We start from the raw sequence: 24,835 nt of genomic DNA, 5'->3' as shown, positions 1-24,835 counted from the left end.
AAGTAACATTACTGCCTACCAAATCAAAGTCTACCACTCTTTAAAGGAATATAACAAAATCTAAAACTAAGCAACATAAAATGACCTATGTCTGGCCTCCAGTAAAAAATTACTCTAAATATGTAGAGGCAGGAATATATGAGCTATACACAAAAGAAAAATCAGTTAATAGAAATAGGCCCGGATATGGTAGAGATGATGAAATGAGCAGATAAGGACTTTAAAACAACTATCATAAATATGCTTCAGATTAAGGACTTTAAAATCACTTCCATAAGGGTGCCTGGGTGGCTCAGTTGCTTAAGCGTTTGCCTTCAGCTCAGGTCATGATCCCAGGGTCCTGGGATCAAGTCCCGCATCAGGCACCCTACTCTGCAGGGAGTCTGCTTCTCCCTTTCCCTCTGCCTGCTGCTCCCCCGCTTGTGCTCTCTCCCTCTCTGTCAAATAAATAAATAAAATCTTTAAAAAAATAAAATAAAATCACTACCATAAATATGCTTAAGCCTAGAGGAAAACATGACAATGGTAAGGAGATAAATGGAAGATATTTAAAGAAAGAAAGACCTAAATGGGACCAAGAGCTCTAAAGTAGGTGAAACAAACACTCATATTTAGATCCTGGCAGTGATGAGTTCTGAGTAGGATACATAGTGGGAGCCTAGCCCCTGTTGCCTTGTTTACAAGAAGGTTCCATGGAGGGGCGCCTGGGTGATTCAGTTAAGTGTCCAACTTATGATTTTTGTCTCAGGTCATGATCTCTTGGGTTGTGAGATGGAGCCCTGAGTTAGGCTCCATGCTGAGTGGGGAGTCTCTTTAAGATTCTCTCTCTCCCTCTCCCCCCACTCACGTGCATGCTCTCTCTTTCTCTCTCAAATAAATAAATAAATCTTAAAAAAAAAAGACAACGAAGGTACCATGCCACCGAAGTAACTAACCTTGCTTCTTCTCATCAAAAAATATACTGGGGCACCTGGGAGGTCCAGTTGGTTGCGTGTCTGACTCCTGATTGCGACTCAGGTAGTAATCTCGGGGTTGTGAGGTAGAGCCCTGCATTGAGCTCCACAGTCAGCAGGGAATCTGCTTGGGATTCTTTCCCTCTCCCTCTGCCCCTTCCCCTGCGCACGTGCTCACTCATGCTCTCTCTCAAAAAAATAAATAAACCTTTTTACAAAAATACAGTACTTTGGGGCACCTGTGTGGTACAGACAGTTAAGTGACCAACTCTTGGTTTTGGCTGAGCTAGTGATCTCAGGGTTGTAAGATGGATCCCCGTGTCCGGCTCCGCACTCAGCCTGTGGAGTCTGCTTAAGACTTTCTCCCCCTTGGGCATCTGGGTGGCTCAGTCGGTTAGGTGTCTGCCTTTGGCTCAGATCATGATCCCAGGGTCCTGAGATCTAGCCGCACATCGGGCTCTGCTCAGCAGGGAGCCTGCTTCTCCCTCTCCCTCTGCCTGATGCTCTGCCTACTTGTGCTCGCTTTCTCTTTGTCAAATAAATAAATAAAATCTTAAAAAAAAAAAAGTTTCTCTCCCTTTCCCTTTGCCCCTCCCGTGTGCTCTCTCTCAAAATAAATAAATCTTCAAAAAAATAAAAAAATATATGTATATACTGTACTAAAGGGAAGTAGTAATGAGGCACATCCTAAAGTCATACTTTATAAGTTTCACTCTCCCAGTTGGAGATATCTGAATTTCTTCTAACTTGTGAGGCACATAAAAACTCACTAATTCTTCACAACAAAATTTATTTATTTATTTATTTATAAAGTTTTATTTATTTATTTGACAGAGACAGCGAGAGAGGGAACACAAGCAGGGGGAGTGGGAGAGGGAGAAGCAGGCTTCCTGCTGAGCAGGGAGCCTGATTCGGGGCTCGATCCCAGGACCCTGGGATCATGACCTGAGCCGAAGGCAGACGCTTAATGACTGAGCCACCCAGGCACCCCCACAGCAAAATTTATAGCAGATATTCCAGGTCTTACATCTCTTGCACTGAAGCCTGGGTTGGAGGAGGAGGGAGAGATGCCCTCATGATACCAAAGTTAGAATCTGATTACTCTCACTACATACCTAAAGCTCTGTCATGATGGCCTAAGTAGCCATGAGGAATAGTCTTTTTTTTTTTTTTGGGAGAGCGTGCACGCCTGGTTGGGGGTGGGGGAGGGGCAGAGAGAGAGAATCCTGAGCAGGCTCCATGTCCAATGCAGAGCCTAACACGGGGCTCGATCTCAAGACCCGGAAATCACCAGCTGAGCCGAAATCAAGAGTTAGATGCTTAACCCACTGAGCCACCCAAGCGCCCCTAGGGATAGTCTTTTTAATAAATGGTGTTGTATCATTTGGTTATCTTTTAGGAAAAAAAAGTCAAACTTGATCCTTTCTTCACACCATTAACAAAGGTAAACTTCAGGTAGATTGTGGATCTAAATGTGAAAGGCAAAATGATAAAGTTTCCAAAGCATTATATAGGAGAGTATCTTCAAACTTAGAAGTAGGTCAGGACTTCTTAAACAGACCAAAATGACCAACTATAAAAGAAATGATTGATAAATTTGCCACATTAATAATATGAATTTCTGTTCATGAAAAGATACCATTATGAATGTAGAGGCAAGCCATAGATTAGAAAATACTTGGAACACATAAATGATAAGAGGCTCGTATCCAGAACACAATAAGAACTCTTAAAAGTCAATAAGAAACCTGAGACAAGAATTGTATGGAAGACTTATGGAAGTAAATATATAAATGACCAAAAACAAAGAAAATGTATTGAATTATAGTAGACAGGCATAGATGCAAATTAAAAACATTACAAGGCAATGCTGTATACCTATTAAAAAGCTAAAATTTAAAGATTAACAACTCCAAATATTAGACTAGAGCATTTAGACTCTATGCAATGTTGCTGGAAGTATAAATTGGTATAATCATTTTGAAAAACAGTTTGGCATTATCTCCTCAAGGTGATAATACTGTGACCCAACCATTCTACTTGTCTCTATAGAATATGTTCAAAAATGTGTATACCAACATCATTTGTAGATTTTACACTGGAAGTAACTCAAATGTCAGTTGGTTACAGAATGGATAACCAAGAGGTTGGGGGGAGGGGAAGAATGGATAAACAAGTTGTAGCGTATTCCTATAATGGAATACTATGTAGCGAAGAAAACCAACAAACCAAAGTTACGTGCAGCAGCTTCCATTGATTTCACAAACATAATGTTGAATGAAAAAAGCTGGATAGAAAATAATACATGTAGGGGTGCCTGGGTGGCTCAGTCATTAAGCGTCTGCTTTCGGCTCAGGTCATGATCCCAGTGTCCTGGGATCGAGCCCACATCGGGTTCTCTGCTCCGCAGGAAGCCTGCTTCTCCCTCTCCCACTTCCCCTGCTTGTGTTCCTTCTCTCGCTGTGTCTCTCTCTGTCAAATAAATAAATAAAATCTTTAAAAATAAAAAAAGAAAATAATACATGTAGTATGTTTCCATTTATATAAAATTCAAAAATGGGCAAAACAAAATTACTGTATTAGAAATTCAAATAGTGGTTGTTTGGGCTGCTATAAGAACCATATACTATAATAAACATAAAACATAAACTGGGTGACTTAAACAACTCTCACAGTCCTGGAGGCTGGGAAGTAAAATCAAGGTGCTATACATTTGGTGTTTGATGAGGGCCTGCTTCCTGGTTCATAGACTGTCATCTTATTATAAGCAGAAGGGGTGAGGGGTCTCTTAGGGGTCTCTGTTATAAAGGCACTAATCTTATCCATGAGGGTTCCATCATCATGACCTAATCACGCCCCAAAGGCCCTGCCTCCAAATACTATCACTTTGGGGATTAGGCTTCAACATGAATTTGGGAGTGGGTGGACACAAACATTCACTCTATAGCAGTGGTTATTTTCAGGGAAAAGAAAAGAGGTAGTGATTGGGAGGGTGAATAGGAGAGCTTGTGTTCCTGGAGTTCTTGTATGTGATCACTTTGTGATAATTGATCAAGCTATACTTACAAGATTTGTGTATTTTTCTGTATGTAAATTTTACTTTCCAAAATAAATTTTAAAAATTTAAACCAGAAAAGAAGGAAGGAGGAGACAGATAAGAGGAAAGAAGGAGGGTAAAATGATGGTTTAAACCAGACTGAAAAATATCTTTTTAAAAGAAATTTTATTATGTTTCCTTATTCTCTTTGCTTCTATGACTAGATGGGAAAGGGATACTGGCAGCCTTGTCCCTGTGGCTGGTTGGGCACATGAATCCAGCATCTGTTCCTTACATCTGGTCATGTCATTCTCTCTATCCACAGGCAGGTTGCCATCTAAAATTTGCAGGATTAGGTTCAGGGGAAACTCAAAAAGATCTCATTTATGTTCCTAGTTCAAACTATGTTCTCATACTTGCTTGAATTAGTGTGGAACTTCATTAAAAATTTTTTTTTACAATCAGCATTCTGTGTTTTCCATCACATTTCAAATAGTATTGTTCTCTCAAATAGTATTGTTTTAAAATAAACACAAACACTTAAAAGGCAGAGAAAGGGAAAGGAAATGACAGGGGACAGAGTAGGAGTGGCCAGAAAGGAGAAAACTTGGAAGATTGTGGCCTCACTGAAGCTAAGGGAAGAAAGTGTTTCAAAGAGGAAATGGTGTGGACAACAGAAACAGATGCTAAAGAGAGTTCAAATGAGATCAGAATTGGGAAGATCTTTTAGATTTAAGGAGTTGCTTTTGGGGAATGCCGAAGACTGAAACCATGAAGAAATAGTTTGAGGAGTGAATGAGAGGTGAATTCTTAGAAGCCTGATTTTAAAGGTGTTGAGAAGAAGGGTGATAACCCATGAAAGATCTTGGAGAAAAATAAGATGTAATTTTTTTAACCATATTTTTATGCTCTTAAAGTCAGTCCTTTCCTCTGAGCTTTGATATTTTCTTTTCACTGAGATTTTTTTTTTAATAATAAAAATATACGTATAAGCACTTTCATAAAAACTTTAATCCATCTGGAAATTATTTTGATGACATATAAAGTAGCAATGTAAATAGAGTTTTCTTTCCCTAATTAGCTAATTATCCCAACACTATTTCATGTTGGCCAGTGGACAACTCACCAGAACCAACCAGCCATCCTGAGAAAACCTTTCTAAGAGAATTCTTTATCCAAATGAAAGAGTCACTCTGCCTTTGGCTTTGCTCTGCCTACATGTGGGTCTTATACTTTTTGATCCCTAATCATCTATTCATACTTTATTTCCCAGTATAGTATGGGGGTTTCTTAGGTGAGTGTTGTCTTTTACAGGATGTGACCTTGTTCCTGCCAGAGTGGGAGGATGGGCATTTTTACCTTGCCAAGTACTATGACAAATTGATGCCCATGGTCACAGACAACAAAATGGAAAAGCAGGGTGATCTCATTCGGTATATAGTTCTTCATTTTGGCAGGTAAGTGTGAGAACTGATGTGTGCTGATTAAATATGTCAGAGTGACTCTTGATCTTGAACTGTTATCACAGGTTTTAGTGTATTCAGGATGTTTCTGCTTTACCACTGATTCAGTCTTTAACCTTAGATGAGATATAAATTTTTTCTTTGTAGCATTCTTTATTCCGTTTAAAAAATAACTTTATTAATGGAAAAAGTAAGGTGCATTTATATTTTTAAATTTCATAGTACCAATATTATACAATGAAAATTAAGTGTCCTTCCCATTCCAGACCCTCATCTCCTGAGTCCCCCACACTAGAATTCCAGAAGATCCTAAATGTAATATATTTATTGGTTATAATTACCAATGGGATGTCTCCTTCCTGCCCATTCTGCTAAGAAATACTATATATGTAAATGATTTTCACATTAGTCTTGTAGAAAGAGCTTATCTCTTAGACTAGATAACAGGTAAAATATAACTTGATTTTATATATTAATGTATTGTAATCACATAGTGTATTATCTCATGCCTGTTTATATTTTCACATATTATTTCCTAAGAAGTAATAATGACATTCCATTCATTCTTTTTAAGATTTTATTTATTTATTTGAAAGAGAGAGCAAGCATGTGAGCACGAGGTGGGGAGGGGCAGGAGGAGAAGCAGACTCCCTGCTGAGCAGGGAGCCCAATGTGGGGCTTGATCCCAGGACTCTGAGATTTTGACCAGAGCCAAAGGCAGCTTAACCAACGGAGCCACCCAGGTGCCCCATGTCAAGGATACTTTTAGATAATTATTTGATCCTGCAAACATTTTCTGTTTATATCTGTCAAGTGGTAGTTTAAGTCTTTACATTTTAATCCATCTAATGTGAAAAAAGCACTATGTTAATAACATCTTTTCTATATAATTGCAGATCTCTACAATATGGAAACCAATTCATATATCAGTCAATGCCACGAATGTTATCACTATGGCTTGATTTTGGTGCTAAGGCATACGAGTGGGAAAAAGGTATAATTTTTTATGTAAAAATTTTAAGGGATAAAATTTTAACTTTGGTATAAAGTCACATTTGGCTTGACAGTCTAACTTACAAAAAGCTAGGAATGAATTTGATAAATTAGATTGAATGTAAGTGTGAGCAAGAATGTTAACAAAGAGGAGAAACACTAAACACATAGACATGTTGCAGTTCAAGGCTGCAAATTAGAATCTGCTCATTCCTTCCTGAACCTAACACATATTGAGAGAAACTAGTTTAAGCCAAATAATGTACCCTAAAAATTTTAGTGGAATGTGGTTTGTTCTGTGTTTCTAGTGAAAATTAATAGCCCTTGAGTTTTTTAATGGCTCTAAATATATTTTCCTATTTAGACAAAGACAATTATGTTCACAATTTGGCAAGTGATCTAGCTTTGGGTGTGGGAATAATGTATATTGTAAAGTTGTTTTTCAAACAGAATTTTTCTTCTGTGAAATGAACTGATATACTGTTTTGTTCTCTGTTTTTTTAACTTTGATTTTTTTCCAGCTGGCCGTTCCGATCGTGTACAAATGAGAAATGATTTAGCTAAAATAAACAAGGTTATCACAGAGCACACAAATCATTTAGCACCATATCAGTTTTTGACTGCTTTTTCACAGTTGATCTCCCGAATTTGTCATTCTCATGATGAGGTTTTTGTTGTCTTGATGGAAATTATAGCCAAAGTGTTTCTTGCCTATCCTCAACAAGCAATGTGGATGATGACAGCTGTGTCAAAGGTAATATAGTAATCATGACAGTGTCTTTTTCCATTTTATATGGCATTGATTATTTAATGCTAATATGAAGATGCAAGTTCCAGTATTTCTTTCTTAGATTAATAGCAAAACATAAATTTTAAATATTTGAAAAAAAGAAATTAAAGCATTGTGTATCATTTTAAAATTCAGAAATATTTACCATATTAAATGAAAGGACTAATATGTTAAGATCAAAGAATTCAGCATGTTTTTTCTCTATGAAGTCAAACTGTTAGTGCTTGGTATAAAATGGTAGACTATTTTTTCAAAGTGTTTTATCCAAAGTATTTAAACTATTAATAATAGAAAAACTTTATTGCATTATTAATGGGCATTTATAAGGTGGTAATATATCTAATTGTAAATATTTAGAGAATTTGGAAAATACACAGATACAAAAAAGAAAACTAAAATTCACTAATTCTACTATTGATAGTCTTCTCTATTTTTGTGTGTGTATTTTCTGTGCATATTTTAATGCCAAATTTGGCTTATAGAGATAAATAATTTGATATTTTTCACCTAACACTGTTACCATAGCATGCTCCTATGCATTAATTATTCTTTGAAGACACAATTTTAATAATTATGTAAAATTCTATAGTAGTTAGTCTATAATTATTTTCAATAATTTCTTTAACTGTTGTGTTTCCATTTTTTTGCTCTTGTAATAAATACATTTAGACATATTTATATTTATACTCATTTCTGATTATTCCACCAGGATAGATTCTAAGAAGGGAATTCAGGAGGTCATAGGATAACAGCATTTTTATGGTTGTTGAGAACATTGCCAAATTGATTTCCAGGAAATTTGAATCAACATAAATTCTCATCATGAACACTTTTTAAGTTGATTTGTGTCTATCAAAATTCTGGGTTTTTTAAAAAGATCTTGTATAAAACTACATTTACTTCTTTTATGACAGTCTTCTTATCCCATGCGTGTGAACAGATGCAAGGAAATCCTAAATAAAGCTATTCATATGAAAAAATCCTTAGAAAAATTTATTGGAGATGCAACTCGCCTAACAGACAAGCTTTTGGAATTGTGCAATAAACCGGTATGATCATAAATCTTCCTACTTACAGACCAGTGTTGGATCATTTATATAAAACTTCTCTGATTTTAGCTGGTTTTCTTTCATTTGACTTAATTCAGTTAAAATTCAAACATAAGTGGGTATACACATACATAAAAATTCATTAAATTATATACTTTAAATATATGCAGTTTACCTTAATCAAGAGGTTTTTAAAATTTCTAACATGTCCCTCTCTCAAATTTATACTTTAAAATTTCTAAAGCTTTTCTTAGTGTAGATTCTGAGAGTAAATTATCCATATTAATTAGAAATAATTTAAGTAGAGGGATATGAAATAAGCCGTAAAAATGTAAGTATGTAAAATACTCAAAGTTGTCTCTATTATTATTTTGTGTCATAGCTTTAAATTTTCAAAACTTATATATATTAAGTTTTGAATACATACCTACATATATGAGAGGAAAGAAGATTGGAGTTTTGGTTTTCATTTCATTTCATTCTCAGTACACACTTATTTCATTACCTGTTGACAGGCACTAATGCTAAGTGAAACAAAGATAAAGAAGGCATGTTCTCCTGCATTGAGGTGCTGATAGTGTTCTAGGGAACTAAGCACATGGTTATTATCTCGTTTAATAACTACTTTTTTCAGTATACTTGTGTCTAGAGTATGAACATGCTGACAGGAGTAATACTCTTTTGCTCAAGGAAATAGAGGTGCTGATAGTGTTCTAGGGAACTAAGCAGATGGTTATCATCTAGTTTAATGACTACTTTTTTCAGTATACTTGTGTCTAGAGTATGAATATGCTTACAGGAGTAACACACTCTTTTGCTCAAGGAAATAGAAGGGAAAAAAATCCCTAAATATATATATAGAAAAGGAGTAAGGATAATTATGAGGAAGGGGAGAGAGACTCTTTACAGGTAAATAGCTAGATTTCACTTTACAAATATTCAGTCTATTAGCTGTTAATAGGTGAGAAAACACAGACTATTCTATTTTTCACCTTCCTTTTATCAGTAAACACCTTGAAAGAGTAATCTGTTTTTGTTATCTATTTTACTCCTGTTTGACCTCTGATGCACTTAGCATTATCAAAGACAACGTTATGATAATGGTCAACATTTACTAAACACTGGCACTTTTCTAAGTGCTTTATGTGTACAGGTTTTCAGTTCTTTATCTGAAATTTTTGTGACCAGCGAGGCTGCATTTAGGAATTCTGAATTTTTAAGATTTTTTAAGGTAATATAGTATATGTACTCAATATTGAGTCTCCCTACCTAGAGTATTCTGATCGAGTATCCCATAGTCAGTTACATAACTGTTTCTGCAATGAAACATACTAATCTTTAAGTGAGAAGTTCAGTTAAATGAGATTTGGTACAAAAAAAAAGGTTTGATTTACACAGCTCTTTGGATTTGGTAATGTCTGATAATAGATTGTAGGCCTTTATTGTCTCCTTTAGTCATTAAACAGTCCTGTGGTATATGTATGATTACCGATAAGGCAAAAGAGTACAGAGAGGGTAAAATGAGATATATAATAAATTCTTAGAAAACTGCTGACTGCTTAACCATTGTAACTAAAATACTGTAGAAGTAAAATTTTTGTTTTGGTTGAAAATAAGTGTTCTATAATTCAAGGTAAACCCAGAGAAATTAAAATGTACTATTTTCTTTCCCCAGGTGGATGGAAGTAGTTCCACATTAAGCATGAGCACTCACTTTAAAATGCTTAAAAAGCTGGTAGAGGAACCAACATTTAGTGAAATCCTCATTCCTTTACAATCAGTCATGATACCTACTCTTCCATCAATTCCGGGTGCCCATGCTAACCATGAGCCATTTCCTGGGCATTGGGCCTATATCTCAAGCTTTGATGATATGGTAAACTTCAGTGTTATGTAACTGTAACTATGATTTTAAAATTTAATTAAGCTAAAATTTTCAAATTAGGTTTTTTTAAAAGTGTTTTTCTCAGAGACTAAGTGCATTTTATTTGCAAAGAAAAAAATGATTAGAAATACAGAAAAGTAAAACTCTCTTATATTGCTGGGATAAAATTAAATGTTAAAAATGCCATGTTCCCAGTATCTGTGACCTATAAAAATATCCATATGGAAAAGATTGATACTTTTCTAATGTGTATTATAATGAATGAGAGCCTTGCATCTTAAATAGTATAATAGGGAGATGGTTCCTTCACAATTTTTAGCTTTTCATGTCCTCCAATGAATACATTTTCTCTCCTAAACTTCTCTAGTACATATTGCTAACATTACATGTCTGTTTCTAATCAGTTACTACCTTTGTATTGTCAACTTTTCAACCATATACATTTATCTTCCTTCCCCTGTGTATTATAAGATATACACACACATGTGTTCATGCTTATTCTCCTTTTAATCTTCTACAACCCCTAGGACAGTGTCTTAAAAAAAAAAAACAACCCATGTTCAACTGAGTATTTTGATTTTTTAGATGCATGTATTGTTTTAGTATGAGTATAATTATTATTTTTCACAGTTTGATTTTTCCATACTTTGTTTCATCCTAAAAATGGAGAAGAACAAAGTACAGTTTTTGCTTATACTTTAGGAGAAAGCAAAATTCAGCTAAGAAGAGCTTGATTTTTTTTTTTAAGTATAAATGTGACTATAAATATGTGACTATTTTAAATATGTGGTACTAGAGCATTTTTTTTTTTTTAAGATTTTTATTTATTCATTTGACACAGAGAGAGACAGCAAGAGAGGGAACACAAGCAGGGGGAGTGGGAGAGCGAGAAGCAGGCTTCCCGCTGAGCAGCGAGCCTGATGCGGGGCTCAGTCCCAGGATCCTGGGATCATGACCTGGGCTGAAGGCAGATGCCCAACGACTGAGCCACCCAGGCCCCCCATACTAGAGCATTTCTAAGTAAATAATTTTGAAAACTGTTTGTTCCAGTAATTCTATGTATCAAACATTTGTTTAATTGCTTCAGAGCCAGACACTAAACCACATAATGAAATCATTCTTACTCACTTACAGTCATGCTTTGTTTTTAAATTAATAGGATTCAGCTTATTAACCCACCTCATTAGGTGGACTTGATTTTGGAATAGTTTCTTTTTTCAAAAATCAAGTTACATTAAATTGATAAGCATTTTCTACCACTAAAGATATTTAAAAACAATGTCTTCAGCTCTAAAGACAGGTTCTAAAAACTGTTTCAAAAATCTTTTAGGGGAGCCTGGGTAGCTCAGTTGAGTGACTTCCTTTGGTTCAGGTCATGATCCTACGGTCCTGGGATCCAGATCTGCATCAGGCTCCCCACTCAGTGGAGAGTCTGCTTCTCCCTCTGCCCCTCCCCGCTGCCTGTGCGTGCACTCTCTCTCTCTCTCATTCTCTCTCAAATAAATAAAATCTTAAAAAAAAATCTTTTAAATATTGTGGCTGTCCTAAAGAGGCTGCCTAAATTTGAATGTGTAAGTACTTATATTGAAGTAATCCTTTTACTTTATAGCCATTCCTAATGGGTGACAGTGAGTCTCTGTCCATGGGCATTCTTTTCATACATCATCGGTGATTATGATAAAAGAAATTAGTAAAATAATAAACTTACTACACCATATAGGTTATTATATTGTTTTTGTTAGGTAATACAGTATTTATATATAAAATTTAAACAAAGAATCTTGACCTTAACTTATATATAATTCATTATCTTGTAGGTGGAAATTCTTGCTTCTCTTCAGAAACCAAAGAAGATCTCTTTGAAAGGATCAGATGGAAAGTTCTACATCATGATGTGTAAGCCAAAAGATGACCTGAGAAAGGATTGTAGACTAATGGAATTCAATTCCTTGATTAATAAGGTTTGGAGAGAGTTTGCTTTAATTTTAGAATTACCGTAATTACTATCATGTGATACAAGCTTTTCACAATGCAAATAGATCATTCTTAAAAAGAGAGTGAAATGTATTGCCTTTTTTGTTTTCACTTAATTTTTTTAATTGGGATAAAACTTACCATTTTAACCAACCACTTTTAACAGTTCAATTCAGTGACATTAAGTACATACACATTTTTTTTTTTAAGATTTTATTTATTTATTTGAGAGAGAGAGAATGAGAGACAGAGAGCATGAGAGGGAGGAGGGTCAGAGGGAGAAGCAGACTCCCCGCCGAGCAGGGAGCCCGATGCGGGACTCGATCCCGGGACTCCAGGATCATGACCTGAGCCGAAGGCAGTCGCTTAACCAACTGAGCCACCCAGGCGCCCATGTACATACACATTTTTGTGCAACTATGACCACCATCCCACTCCATAACATTTTTCATCTTCCCAAATGAAACTCTCCTGTCAATAAACAATAACTCCTCATTCCCTTCCTCCCTAGCCTCTGGTAACCACCATTCTACTTTCTATCTCCTGAATTTGACTACTCTAGATACCTTGTAGAAGTGGAATCATATACTTTTTGTCCCTTTTCCTGGCTTATTTCACTTAGCATTGTCTTCAGGGTTCATCCATGTTATATCATGTGTCAGAATTTTTTTCCTGAATAAGGCTGAATAATATACCATTGTATGTGTATACTGCATTTTGTTTATTCATTGATCTGTCAGTGGACACTTGGGATTGCTTCCACCTTTTGCTATTGTGAATAATATTGTTATGAACATAGGTGGATAAATAGCTCTTTGAATCCCTTCTTTCAGTCTTTTGAGTATTTACCCAGAAACGGAATTGCTGGTTTCATGTAACTTTTTACTTTAAAAAATAAGATTACTTTTATTATATTGAGAAAAATGTGTAACACATGTTAGGGAAAATATTTTCTATGTAATGTTTAAATTATCTGTAATAGACTCTATCGATGTATTTATGTTTTAGTGCTAGACAAAAGATGTTAGGTTCTGTTTTTGGGGGGTGTTTGTTTTTAAAGATTTATTTATTTATTTTAGAGAGAGACTGTGTGTGCAGGGGCTGGGGAGGGGCAGAGGGAGAGGGAGAGAGAGAATCTCAAGCAGACTGCTGCAGGGCTTGATCTCAGAACCCTGAGATCATGACCTGAGCTGAAAGCAAGAGTTGGATGCTTAACCAGCTGAGCACACAGCTGCCCCTAGGTTGTTTTTATCAACACACTGCTTAAAGGTGATCATTAGTATTTTTTTCAGTACATTTGGTAAGTGCTTGATTTCTGTTGCAGAGATAATATGAGAAATCTTATTAAGGGTTTATTATAAATGGATGACCTTAGGTATTTTGAATTAGTCTGTGGCCAGGTATTTGTAAATGCATAGCATCTGTTTTTTCCATTGGTAAAAATTAAACCATACAACAGAAAGATGAAATTTAATTATTCTTTTTATAAACTTTTTGTCCCTCCTCTATCCTCTCCCCACATTTCACTAGTACCTCTTTAATTAGCAGGAAAAGTTACGGACTTTAAACATAGAAAAGATAGAGCAACAGATAAGTTCATTTTTAAAAAAGAATAACTATGGTTTGTACTTAGTGTAATCAAAAATAATTTAAAAATTAGTATCATATTAAAAATCCATTTCAAAGGCACTATAAAGTGAAGGATTATTTTTTATTTAAAGTGTTTAGAAAATTGGAAACCTAACTGACTGTTAAACCATTAGTATGTTCATCTGAAGCTCCCTTGAGTGTTTTTCTGGTTAGGAGTATCAGCTGGCCTGGCTTCAGTTTATAAATTTATCCTAATCAGCTTTGTTACTGATTATTTCATTACTGTTCCCCCACATTGCTGTGGTAAAATACAATAGCCTGATTGTGAAAAATTACAGTCTGTGTTGGTCTAGGAGACCACAAACTGATCTTTACATGTCATCCTAATGCTGTACTGTTTGGCTGACATTTATGTAGCCTATTTATTCCTAAAGTTTAAAATATGTTTTTGGTTAGTGATTGTGCTTTTGAATTGGACGGGTTGCAATCATAGTTGTGTGCTTAGTTTGTTTATTTCATACGGTTTCAGAATTATACAAAATACTGTTTATCCTTACCTAGAATAATTCAGAATTAATCCGATGAGATGTAAAAAGCTTTCTTCTGCTAGGAGACAGTTTTTCAAATGAAACCATGATATTAAATTGCAAGAATAAAATGACATTTGAGGATATTATAAAACTCATACTTTTTTGTTTAATCAAAATTAGGGGCGCCTGGGTGGCTTAGTCGGTTAAGCGTCTGCCTTTGGCTCAGGTCATGATCCCAGGGTCCTGGGATTGAGCCCCATGTCGGGCTCCCTGCTCAGTGGGAGGACTGCTTCTCCCTCTCCCACTCCCCCTGCTTGTGTTCCCTCTCTCACTGTCTCTCTCTCTCTGTCTCTCTGTCAAATAAGTAAATAAAAAATCTTAAAAAAAAAATTAGGGCGCCTGGGTGGCTCAGTCGGTTAAGCAACTGCCTTCGGCTCAGGTCATGATCCTGGAGTCCCGGGATCGAGTCCCGCATCGGGCTCCCTGCTCAGCAAGGAACCTGCTTCTCCCTCTAACCCTCCCCCCTCTCATGTACTCTCTCTCTCATTCTCGCTCTCTCAAATAAATAAATAAATCTTTAAAAAAAAAAAAATTAAACAGCAGTCTTGGTGCCTAAGGACTTAATACTTCAGTAACATCTATGAAGCAATAAAAAATTAAAGAACATTCTGTCATTGTTAAATATACAGGTATAATATTTTGAACACAATATTACATTAACAGTGAATAATTAAAACAAGGGACTTGCCTAAGGCTTTTTTTAATGATTTGGAAAAAGACTATAGATACTATCCCAGTAGCTTCCTTCCCTACCATTCTGAAGAATTATTCATCTATACCACATAGTAAACTTTCACGGAGTTTCTTTTGCTATGAAATGAATAATCTTTAGATATATTTGACATACATTTGGAAATTTTGAATTTTTAAGTTTATGTGTGTTTTTTTTTTAATAGTGCTTAAGAAAAGATGCAGAATCTCGTAGAAGAGAACTTCATATCCGAACATATGCAGTTATTCCCCTGAATGATGAATGTGGGATTATTGAATGGGTTAACAACACTGCTGGCTTGAGACCTATTCTGACCAAACTATACAAGGAAAAGGGTACTAAAATTAATTCTTAAAATATAAATATATAATATGACTATAAAATCTGCCAATATGTATAATTAATATTAACATATGTTATTATACCTTTTTTTTATAAGCCATAGTAGAATTTCTAGGTCAAATGAGATTCTGTATACACAAGTACTTATGTGTTTTTCTTCCTAATGTTCTAATCCCTTCTTTATCCTAATTATATCTTTATCCCAAAAGAATTTGATGTAGCTTATAAGAATGTATATGAAAATTTGTTTTTCACAAAGATATTGGTTAGCAATTTTGAAACTACTTCATGTGTATACTTACCTTTAGCAAATAAATATCTATATGTGGATAATGAGAGCTACCTTTTTCACTGTGAGAGAAAGAAAAGGAAAGGGAAGCCTAAAATAGAGTATTAGATTGGAATTAGAGTCTCCACCTGGCCAGACCTGGGATAATTTGGGCAACAAAATAATGATATAGTATTAGGTTATAACTCATGGAATAAAATAAATAGATATGAATCCACACTGATATAAATAAATAATAAATAAGTAGGGATGTAGGAACAGTTCTTCCTTACAATAGAATTGCAATGAATAAATGTAGAGAAAATGATGGAAATAGAAAACCAATTAGCAAGTACCGCAGTAATAATTGTTGCAGGCAGTGAATATCAATGGATCCTGAAATGAATGAGCAAAAGTATGATGAGAAGCAGGTAATTTGTAGGGTCTCAAAGTATCTCCTCACAACATACTTATTGATTATAAAGGGAAAAAAATAGTAACTTTACAGTGGAGAAACAAAAATATAACTGGTTAGAACTCTTAAAAAATGTCAAGGTAATGAAAGACAAAGACAGAAATTTCCCAGATTTGAGGACATTAAGGAGACATGACAGCTGAATGTAATATGGGATCCTGGATTGGATCCTGGCCCAGAAAAAAAGACAGTAGTGGGACAGTTGGTGAAATTTGAATAAGGTCTGAAGGTTAGTTAATAATATTGTAACTATCAATTTCCTAATTTAGGTAATTGTGCTATTATTATAAAAGACACGAACATTAAGAATAGCTGGGTGAAGAGTATATGGGAATTTTTTGTGTCATTTATGCGATTCTTTGTAAGTCTAAAGCTGTTTCAAAATAAAAAAATTTTTAATGCATATGATGCAGTACATTAAAAGTAAATAGATCAAGTTATCAGAATAAGGTAGAAAATAAGTATATTCGTTTCCCTAGGGCTGCTGTAACAAAGTACTGCAAACAACAGATGTATTCTCTCACAATTGGGGAGGCTATGAGTCCAAAATCTTGGTGTCAGTAGGGCCAGATCTCTGATAACTCAAGGGGAGAATCTCTTCCATGCCTTTCTGTCAGCTTCTGTCTCCAGCAATCTTTGACGTGCCTTAGTTTTATAGATAGATCACTTCACTCTTTCTCCTTTCTGTCATCACACAGTGTTCTCCCTAAGTCTATATGTCTCTGTTTTCTCTTCCTATATAATATTTTATGTACTAGTCATATTATAATAAGGGCCCACCCTAATGACTTCCTCTTAACCTGATTACATGGGCAACAGCCCTCTCTTTCAAGGTCGCATTCACAGGTACCAGGGGTTAGGACTTAAACACATTTTTTTGAGGGTACAGTTTAACCCATAACAATAAGTGGTATTGATAAATTACTATATTACTGTGCTAAATATGTTATATACTTTATTGTTTATTGTTAATAAGTCTGATTATCCCTATTTTATGTACAGTGCCAGAGGTTAAGTAACTTATCCAAGTTCACAAAGCTGATAAGTTGCAGAGCTGAAACTCAAAGACTGGACTCTTATTCCAAGGAACCTGCTATTGACTATTTTATTGGAAAGATAAAATATTGTGTGTTTTAGTTATTGTTTTTGGATTTTTAAAAGTATTTAAAAATTTTTAATATCATGAACACACGGAAATTATATAACATTTGAGCCTAAAAACCTCAAATCTCAAACTTGTTCATAAAACTTTTGGCTGTGCTTCGGGTGTAAAAAAGCACCAAACCAAGGTGGGCCTAAAAGGCACTTAATAGACCAGAGTAATATCACCCATCTAATACACGCTCACCATTGTATCAGAAGGAAAAGTTCTGTTTCTCCAGATGATTTGCATTGTACAAGATTAGCTCAAGAACGAGGTACACAATGAAGCTTATAGGCTAGCATTCACACAGAGTAAATTACTTCAAAACACCACTGTAGGTTTTTTAATAACGATTCTGTGTGGACCTATACTACATGCTGAGGAACAGAGAAATCATTATAATTTTAGTGAGGGCTGCAGCATTTTTATAATTCCAATTATTTTATTTAATTTATTTAATTTATTAATCCAATTTAAATTGGATTTATTCTGAGTGATACTTTCTAGAATTAGTTGATTCCAACAACATTAGTTTTAGTTGACATTAATTTTCATCAACAGGAGGCTTCACTTTGGATAAGTATAGAGAAACAATGTGTTATTTTATTATAATAAGATAAGTTTACCTATTTGTTCTTGCTTTTGTATAACAATTTGAATAAAAATAGATGTTTTTTTAAAAATTACCCATTTTCTTATTTGGCTTGTGTGGTTAATGGAAACCACTCCACCTTGCAGGAGTTTATATGACAGGAAAAGAACTTCGCCAGTGTATGTTACCAAAAGCCGCAGCTTTGTCTGAAAAACTCAAAGTATTCCGAGAATTTCTCCTACCCAGGCATCCTCCTGTTTTTCACGAGTGGTTTCTGAGGACATTCCCTGATCCTACATCATGGTAAGTTACCAAGAGGATAATACATTGTTATGGTTTAATGTTTTAAAAAATATTTTAGATTTATGTTGCCTCATGTGGCATAAGGATATTTGATAAGCATTGTGTTTTCTTTAGGTACAGTAGCAGATCAGCATACTGTCGTTCCACAGCGGTTATGTCAATGGTTGGCTATATCCTGGGGCTTGGAGACCGTCATGGTGAAAACATTCTCTTTGATTCTTTGACTGGTGAATGTGTACATGTGGATTTCAACTGTCTCTTCAATAAGGTAAATGATGTGACTTACTCTAGTAATTGTATGTTTACTCCCAATTACCTTTCCTCAACGGCTGTTTTTCCTAGACATACCCATTGGTTGCAGTTATAGTCACAGTTGGGTCACACTGAGAGTTTGTTGACTGGTTTTGATTGGTGGATCCCTGAGTCCTCAGCAAAGCAACTTAGGATGAAGAGAACTCAGAAGAGTGATACAGTAAAATCAGCCCTGAACTTGAAATCCAAAGGTTCAAGTTCTGACTCAGTTCTTAGTTATGTGAACATGAACCGATCAGTTCATTTTACTGAGACTCAGTTTTAGACAGAACAGACCTGGCAGCATATCAGAATCATCTAAGAATTTAAACAAAATACACAGATATCTAGCAGACATCCTAGGAGATTCTATAGGTTCAGAGTGGGGCCTGGGAATAAATTAAGGTGGTTGGACTCTCCCTAAAGCCCCGTCTAATTTTCCAATGTTATGATCCTAGAAGGCAGACAAGTAGGCTAACTCCCTATTTTCTTAATCCCCATTCTCTGTGGATTACCTTCTGCTGTCACAGGAAACCAAGAAGGGTCACAGATACACATGAGATCAAATCAGAAATAAACCACTAGTATATGTTAAATCATACAAGAAAGGAATTTAGGGAAACTCAGTAAGTTTGGGGATAAAAAGGCCTTATGGAAGGCAGGTTGAGAATGGCAGAAAATAAATGAAGTGGACTTCATTATATTATATGTTAACATATTCTGTCTGAGGGATATGAGCATCTAACATTTGACTGTTTCTTTCCTTTCCTGCTTTAAAGTGAAAGTCTTAAAAAAGAAAAATATAAGAATATTTGTTTTTATTTTATATTATTCAAGAAGAGCAGTAAGAAAGTTAATATGAGACTAAATGTTGAACGCATAAAAATTTCTCTATAGTAATATTCACTATTGTAATTCAGTGCCTGGTGAGCATCCATCCTCTAGATCAGAGGTAGTTATATGGCTTCTTCATGATAGAGGCCTTTAATGTAGTTAAAAATATAAATATTTTGAGGGTATCTTTGCACTTTTAGACTCTAGACATGAAGATCTAATTTTTTTGCATAAAGATTTAAAATTTTAACATTGTGACTTTTTAATAAAATGCATTGTTTTAAGGGAGAAACCTTTGAAGTTCCAGAAATTGTTCCATTTCGACTGACTCATAATATGGTTAATGGAATGGGTCCTATGGGAACAGAAGGTCTTTTTCGAAGGGCTTGTGAAGTTACAATGAGGCTGATGCGAGATCAGAGAGAGCCTTTAATGAGGTAATTACCTATGTTTTGTAAACAATTTGACAGTAATCTTGAATGTAATTATTGGTTCCTAAATATGTTTTTTTATACTAGAAGCCACTTTGCATTAAAGTAGATCTTTTTAAATAATAGCTTTATTAAGGAATAACTTACAGTTCATTGCAGCATTATTTACAGTAGCAAGACACAGAAGCAACCTGAGTGTCCATTGATAGATGAATACACACACACTGTGATAATATTCAGCCATAAAAAAGAAGGAAATTTTGCCATTTGCAACAACATAGATAGACCTTGAGGGCATTTATTCATAAGTGAAATAAGTCCTACAGAGAAAGACAAATACCGTGTGAGATCACTTGTATGTGGAGTCTTAAAAAAATAGAACTACCTTATGATCTGATCTGGCAATCGCATTACTGGGTATTTACCAAAAGAATAAAAGAACACGGGGCGCCTGGGTGGCTCAGTCGTTAAGCGTCTGCCTTCGGCTCAGGTCATGATCCCAGGGTACTGGGATCGAGCCCCGCATCGGGCTCCCTGCTCTGCGGCAAGCCTGCTTCTCCCTCTCCCACTCCCCCTGCTTGTGTTCCCTCTCTCGCTGTGTCTCTCTCTGTCAAATAAATAAATAAAATCTTTAAAAAAAAAAAAAAGAATAAAAGAACACTAATCCAAAGGGATACATGCACCCTGATGTTTATAGCAGCATTATTTACAATAGCCAAGATATGGAAGCAGCCCAGGTGTCCGTTGACAGATGAATGGATAAAGAAGATGTGGTATATATACACAATGGAATATTATTTATCCATAAAAATGAAATTTTGCCATTTGCAATGACATGGATGGAGCTAGAAGAGTATAATGCTAAGTGAAATAAGTCAGTCAGAGAAAGAAAAATACCATATGACTTCAGTCATATGTAGAATTTAAGAAACAAACAAGGGAAGGGAAAAAAATAAGAGACAAAACAAGAAACAGACTCTTATTATAGAGAGCAATCTGATGGTTACCAAAGGGGAGGGTTGGGGGGGATGGGTTAAATAGGTGATGGGGATTAGGGAGTACAGTTGTCATGATGTGCACAAGGTGATGTATGGAACTGTTGAATCACTATATTGTACACCTGAAACTAATCTAACACTGTATATTAAGTAACTGGAATTAAAATAAAAACTTAACAAAACCTGAGCAAATAGATACAGAAAGCAGTGGTGGCCAGAGGTTGGGGGTAGGGATGGGCAAAATGGATGAAGGTACAAACTTTCAGCTATGAAATAAGTCATGGGAATATTAACTATGGTACAGACTTTCAGCTATGAAATAAATAAGTCATGGGAATATTAACTATGGTGAACATAGTTAATAATACTGTATTGTATATTTGAAAGTTAAGAGAATAGATATTAAAAGTTCTCATCACAAGAAAAAAATTTGAAACTTTGGTGATGGATATTAACTAGATTGTGGTGATCCTTCTGCAATATATATACAAATATCAAATCATGTACTCCTAAAACTAATATATGTCCATTATGTCTCAGTTTTTTAAAAGATGTAATTTACATACGATAAAATTCACTCTTTCAGAGTGTGCATTTCAGTTGTTTTTAGTGTATTCCCAAGATTGTGCAGCCATCACTGCTAATTATAAAACATTTCATCACTCCCAAAATAAATTAGCAGTCACTCTCCATCCCTACTCCCCTGCCATCTTCTAGCAACCACTAATGTACTTTCTGTCTTAATGGATCAGCCTATTCTGGGCATTTCATGTATAAATAAAATCGTACAACATATGGCATTTTATGTCTGTCTTCTTTCCCTTAACGTGATATTTTCAGGGTTTATCCATGTTATAGCATATATCAGTAATTCATTCTTTTTTATTGCCTAATAATATTCCATTGTATACCACATTTTGGGTTTGTTTGTTTAAGATTTTATTTATTCATTTGAGACAGAGAGATAGAGAAAGCAGGGGGGAGGCAGAGGGAAAGGGATAAGCAGGCTCCACACTGAGCCAGGAGCCCAATGTGGGGCTCGATCCCAGGACCCTGGGATCATGACCTGAGCCAAAGGCAGACACTTAACCATCTGAGCCACCCAGGCACCCCTGTATACCACATTTTCTTTGTCCATTCATCAGTTAATGGACATTTGGATTGTTTACATCTTTTGGCTACTGTGAAAAGTCTGTGTATATATGTTTTCAGTTTTCTTGGGTATACCTGGGTGTAGAATAGCTGGGTCACATGTGAACTCTAAGCTTAACATTTTGAGGAACTTTCAAACTGTTTTCCAAAGCAGTTGTGACACTTTACAATTCCACTGGTAATGTATGAAGGTTCCAATTTCTCCACATTTTTTTTTTTTTTAAAGATTTTATTTATTTATTTGACAGAGAGACACAGCGAGAGAGGGAACACAAGCAGGGGGAGTGGGAGAGGGAGAAGCAGGCTTCCTGCTGAGCAGGGAGCCTGATGTGGGGCTCAATCCCAGGACCCTGGGATCATGACCTGAGCCGAAGGCAGACGCTTAACGACTGAGCCACCCAGGCGCCCCAATTTCTCCACATTTTTTTTTTTTAAAGATTTTATTTATTTATTTGAGAGAGAGAAAATGAGAGAGCACATGAGAGGGGGGAGGGTCAGAGGGAGAAGCAGACTCCCCGCCGAGCAGGGAGCCCGATGCGGGACTCGATCCCGGGACTCCAGGATCACGACCTGAGCCGAAGGCAGTCGCTTAACCAACTGAGCCACCCAGGCGCCCTCTCCACATTTTTAACAACACTTGTTATTTATCTTTTTTACTTTACCCATCCTAGTGGGTGGTATCAAGTGGTATCTCATTATGGTTTTGACTTGCATTTCCTCAATGACCAGTGATGTTGAACATCTTTTCATGTGCTTATTGGTCAGTTGTGTATCTTCTTTGGATAAATATCTATTCAGATACTTTTCCCATTTTTAAATTGGATTTTTTTATTGCTGAGTTGTAAGAATTCTTTACATATTTTGGATATTAGATCCTTAAGACATACATAATTTGCAAATATTTTTCTCTATGTGGGTTGTCTTTACTTTCTTGATGATGTCCTTTTTAGCATATAAGTTTTTACTTTTGATGATGTTCAATTTATCTATTTTTGTTATTGTTATTTGCTTTTGGTGTCATTTAAGAAACTATTGCATAATCCAAATCATGAACAGTTACACCTGTTTTCTTCTAAGCATTTTATAGTTTTACCTCTTATATTTACTAGGTCTTTGATCATTTTCAGTTATTTTGTGTTTCTAGTGTGAGGTAGAGGGTCCATATTTATTCCTTTGAATGTGCATATCCAGTTTTCCTAGCACTATTTTTTGAAAATATTATTCTTCTCCACTTAATTGTCTCGGCATATATTCAGGAGTTTATTTCTGGACTCTCAGTTTTATTCCATTGATCTCTATATCTAACCATATTCCTACTACACATTGTCTTGATTACTGTAGCTTTGTAGTAAATTTTGAAATTAGGAAGTATGTGTGCTCCAGGTTTTTTCTTCTTTTTCAAGATTGTTTGGCTATTATGGGTTCTTTGCATCTCTGTAGGAATTTTAAGATCATCTTATTAACTCAAAAAGTCAAGCCTGGATTTTGATAGGAATGGCATTGAGTTGTTAATCAGTTTGGGGAATATTGTCATTTTAAAAATATTAAGTCTATGAACTATGAATGTGGGATGTCTTCTCATTTATATAATTCTTTAATTTCTTTCAATAATGTTTTGTGATTTTTAGTTTTCAAGTCTTGTGGTTTTATTTTATTTTTTTAAATCACAGTTGTTTTTTTTAAGGTTTTATTTGTCAGAGAGACTGAGAGCACAAGCAAGGGGAGCAGCAGGCAGAGGGAGAAGCAGGCTCCTCACTGAGCAAGGATCCCAGTGTGGGACTTGATCCCAGGACCCTGGGATCATGACCTGAGCCGAAGGCAGGCGCTTAACTGACTGAGCCACCAGCCGTCCCCAGATCTTGTATTTTTTTAAAATGTGCTTTTTAAAATGCTATTCCAAATGGAATTTTTTATTTCATTTTTGCACTATTCATTGTTAGTTTAGAAATACAACTGATATTTGTATATTTATCTCATATTTTGCAAACACTGCTGAACTCATTTATTAGTTCTAATACTTATTTTTGTAGATACCTTAAGATTTTTCTCTCTCCAACATCTGCAGCTAGATAGTTTTGTTTTTTCCTTTCCGATCTCGTGCTTTTTTTTTTTTTTCTTGCCAATTGCCCCTAGCTAAGTGAATGTCAGGTAGACAAGGTGAGAAATCTACATCTTTGTCTCATTCCTGATTTTAGGGGTATAGAAGTCAGTCTTTCACCATTAAATATGATGTTAGCTACAGGATGTAGTTTTTTAAAAGGACTTTTAAAGCTCATTTATTCACCTTCTTTCTTTAAAGCTCTCTACCAGACATTTTGGTAGAACGTATTGGTTAATTAGACATAGGAAAAGGCAAATTCTCTGCAAGAGGAAGTACAGCCTCTTGTGAAACACTAAGAGCCCCTATCCAATCTGGGGAAGTCAGGAAATAATTTCTGAAGGAAGTAGCTGAAACCTTAATGATAAATGGAATTGACCACACAAAGGGGAAGAGAGTGTTCTAAGTGATAGAAATATCAAGGCAAGTGAAGGCCTGGACTGCCTAAAAAATGTAATTCTGTTTTCTAGAGGGTACACTTCAAGTAGATGGTGCTGTGATGATGGCACAGATGAGCAGGGCTAGATTATGAAGAGTCCACATGGGGCTGGTTTACACATTTAAATCTTGCTCTGAAAACAACCAAAAGTCATTGGGGGTTGGGGTAAGAAGCAAATTTTAAAAAAAGAAATGAAATTCATCAGATTTTGCACTGTAGAAAAATTATAGTTGCAGTCTGGGCTAGAGGCCAGAAAACTAGTTAGAGGACTGTTTGAGTAACTCAGGAAGAAATAATGGTGCATTGGATGAGGCAGTGATAGTAGAGATGAAGGTAAGTAGATTCTAAAGGGATTTAGGAGGTAGAATTGAGTGTTAAGAGGAAGGAGAGGCAAGGATGTTTCCTAGACTTTTATTTAGGACAAATGAGTGA

At 35.5% G+C, this 24,835-nt stretch overlaps 1 protein-coding gene across 3 annotated transcripts in view; it reads left to right on the top strand.

Moving 5' to 3' along the window:
• ATR (ATR checkpoint kinase) overlaps positions 1–24,835 on the top strand; it is a 92,558-nt gene that overhangs the window by 65,759 nt on the left and 1,964 nt on the right. For 2 of the 3 annotated variants that reach the window (XM_081827341.1, XM_081827340.1), the window contains 10 exons: positions 5,305–5,447; positions 6,350–6,447; positions 6,968–7,200; positions 8,151–8,285; positions 9,961–10,161; positions 11,988–12,131; positions 15,221–15,371; positions 18,004–18,160; positions 18,275–18,428; positions 19,571–19,722. In XM_081827341.1, coding sequence (XP_081683467.1) covers positions 5,305–5,447; positions 6,350–6,447; positions 6,968–7,200; positions 8,151–8,285; positions 9,961–10,161; positions 11,988–12,131; positions 15,221–15,371; positions 18,004–18,160; positions 18,275–18,428; positions 19,571–19,722 — 1,568 coding nt within the window. Of the gene's footprint in view, positions 1–5,304; positions 5,448–6,349; positions 6,448–6,967; positions 7,201–8,150; positions 8,286–9,960; positions 10,162–11,987; positions 12,132–15,220; positions 15,372–18,003; positions 18,161–18,274; positions 18,429–19,570; positions 19,723–24,835 lie in introns of those variants that run through there. The other variant, XR_014147320.1, reaches the window with a different exon arrangement.

The sequence above is a fragment of the Leptonychotes weddellii genome, chromosome 1 (genome assembly GCF_054177405.1).
Source record: "Leptonychotes weddellii isolate Sample4059 chromosome 1, ASM5417740v2, whole genome shotgun sequence".
NCBI lineage: Eukaryota > Metazoa > Chordata > Mammalia > Carnivora > Phocidae > Leptonychotes > Leptonychotes weddellii.
This window is presented reverse-complemented; position numbering and strand designations above follow the sequence as displayed.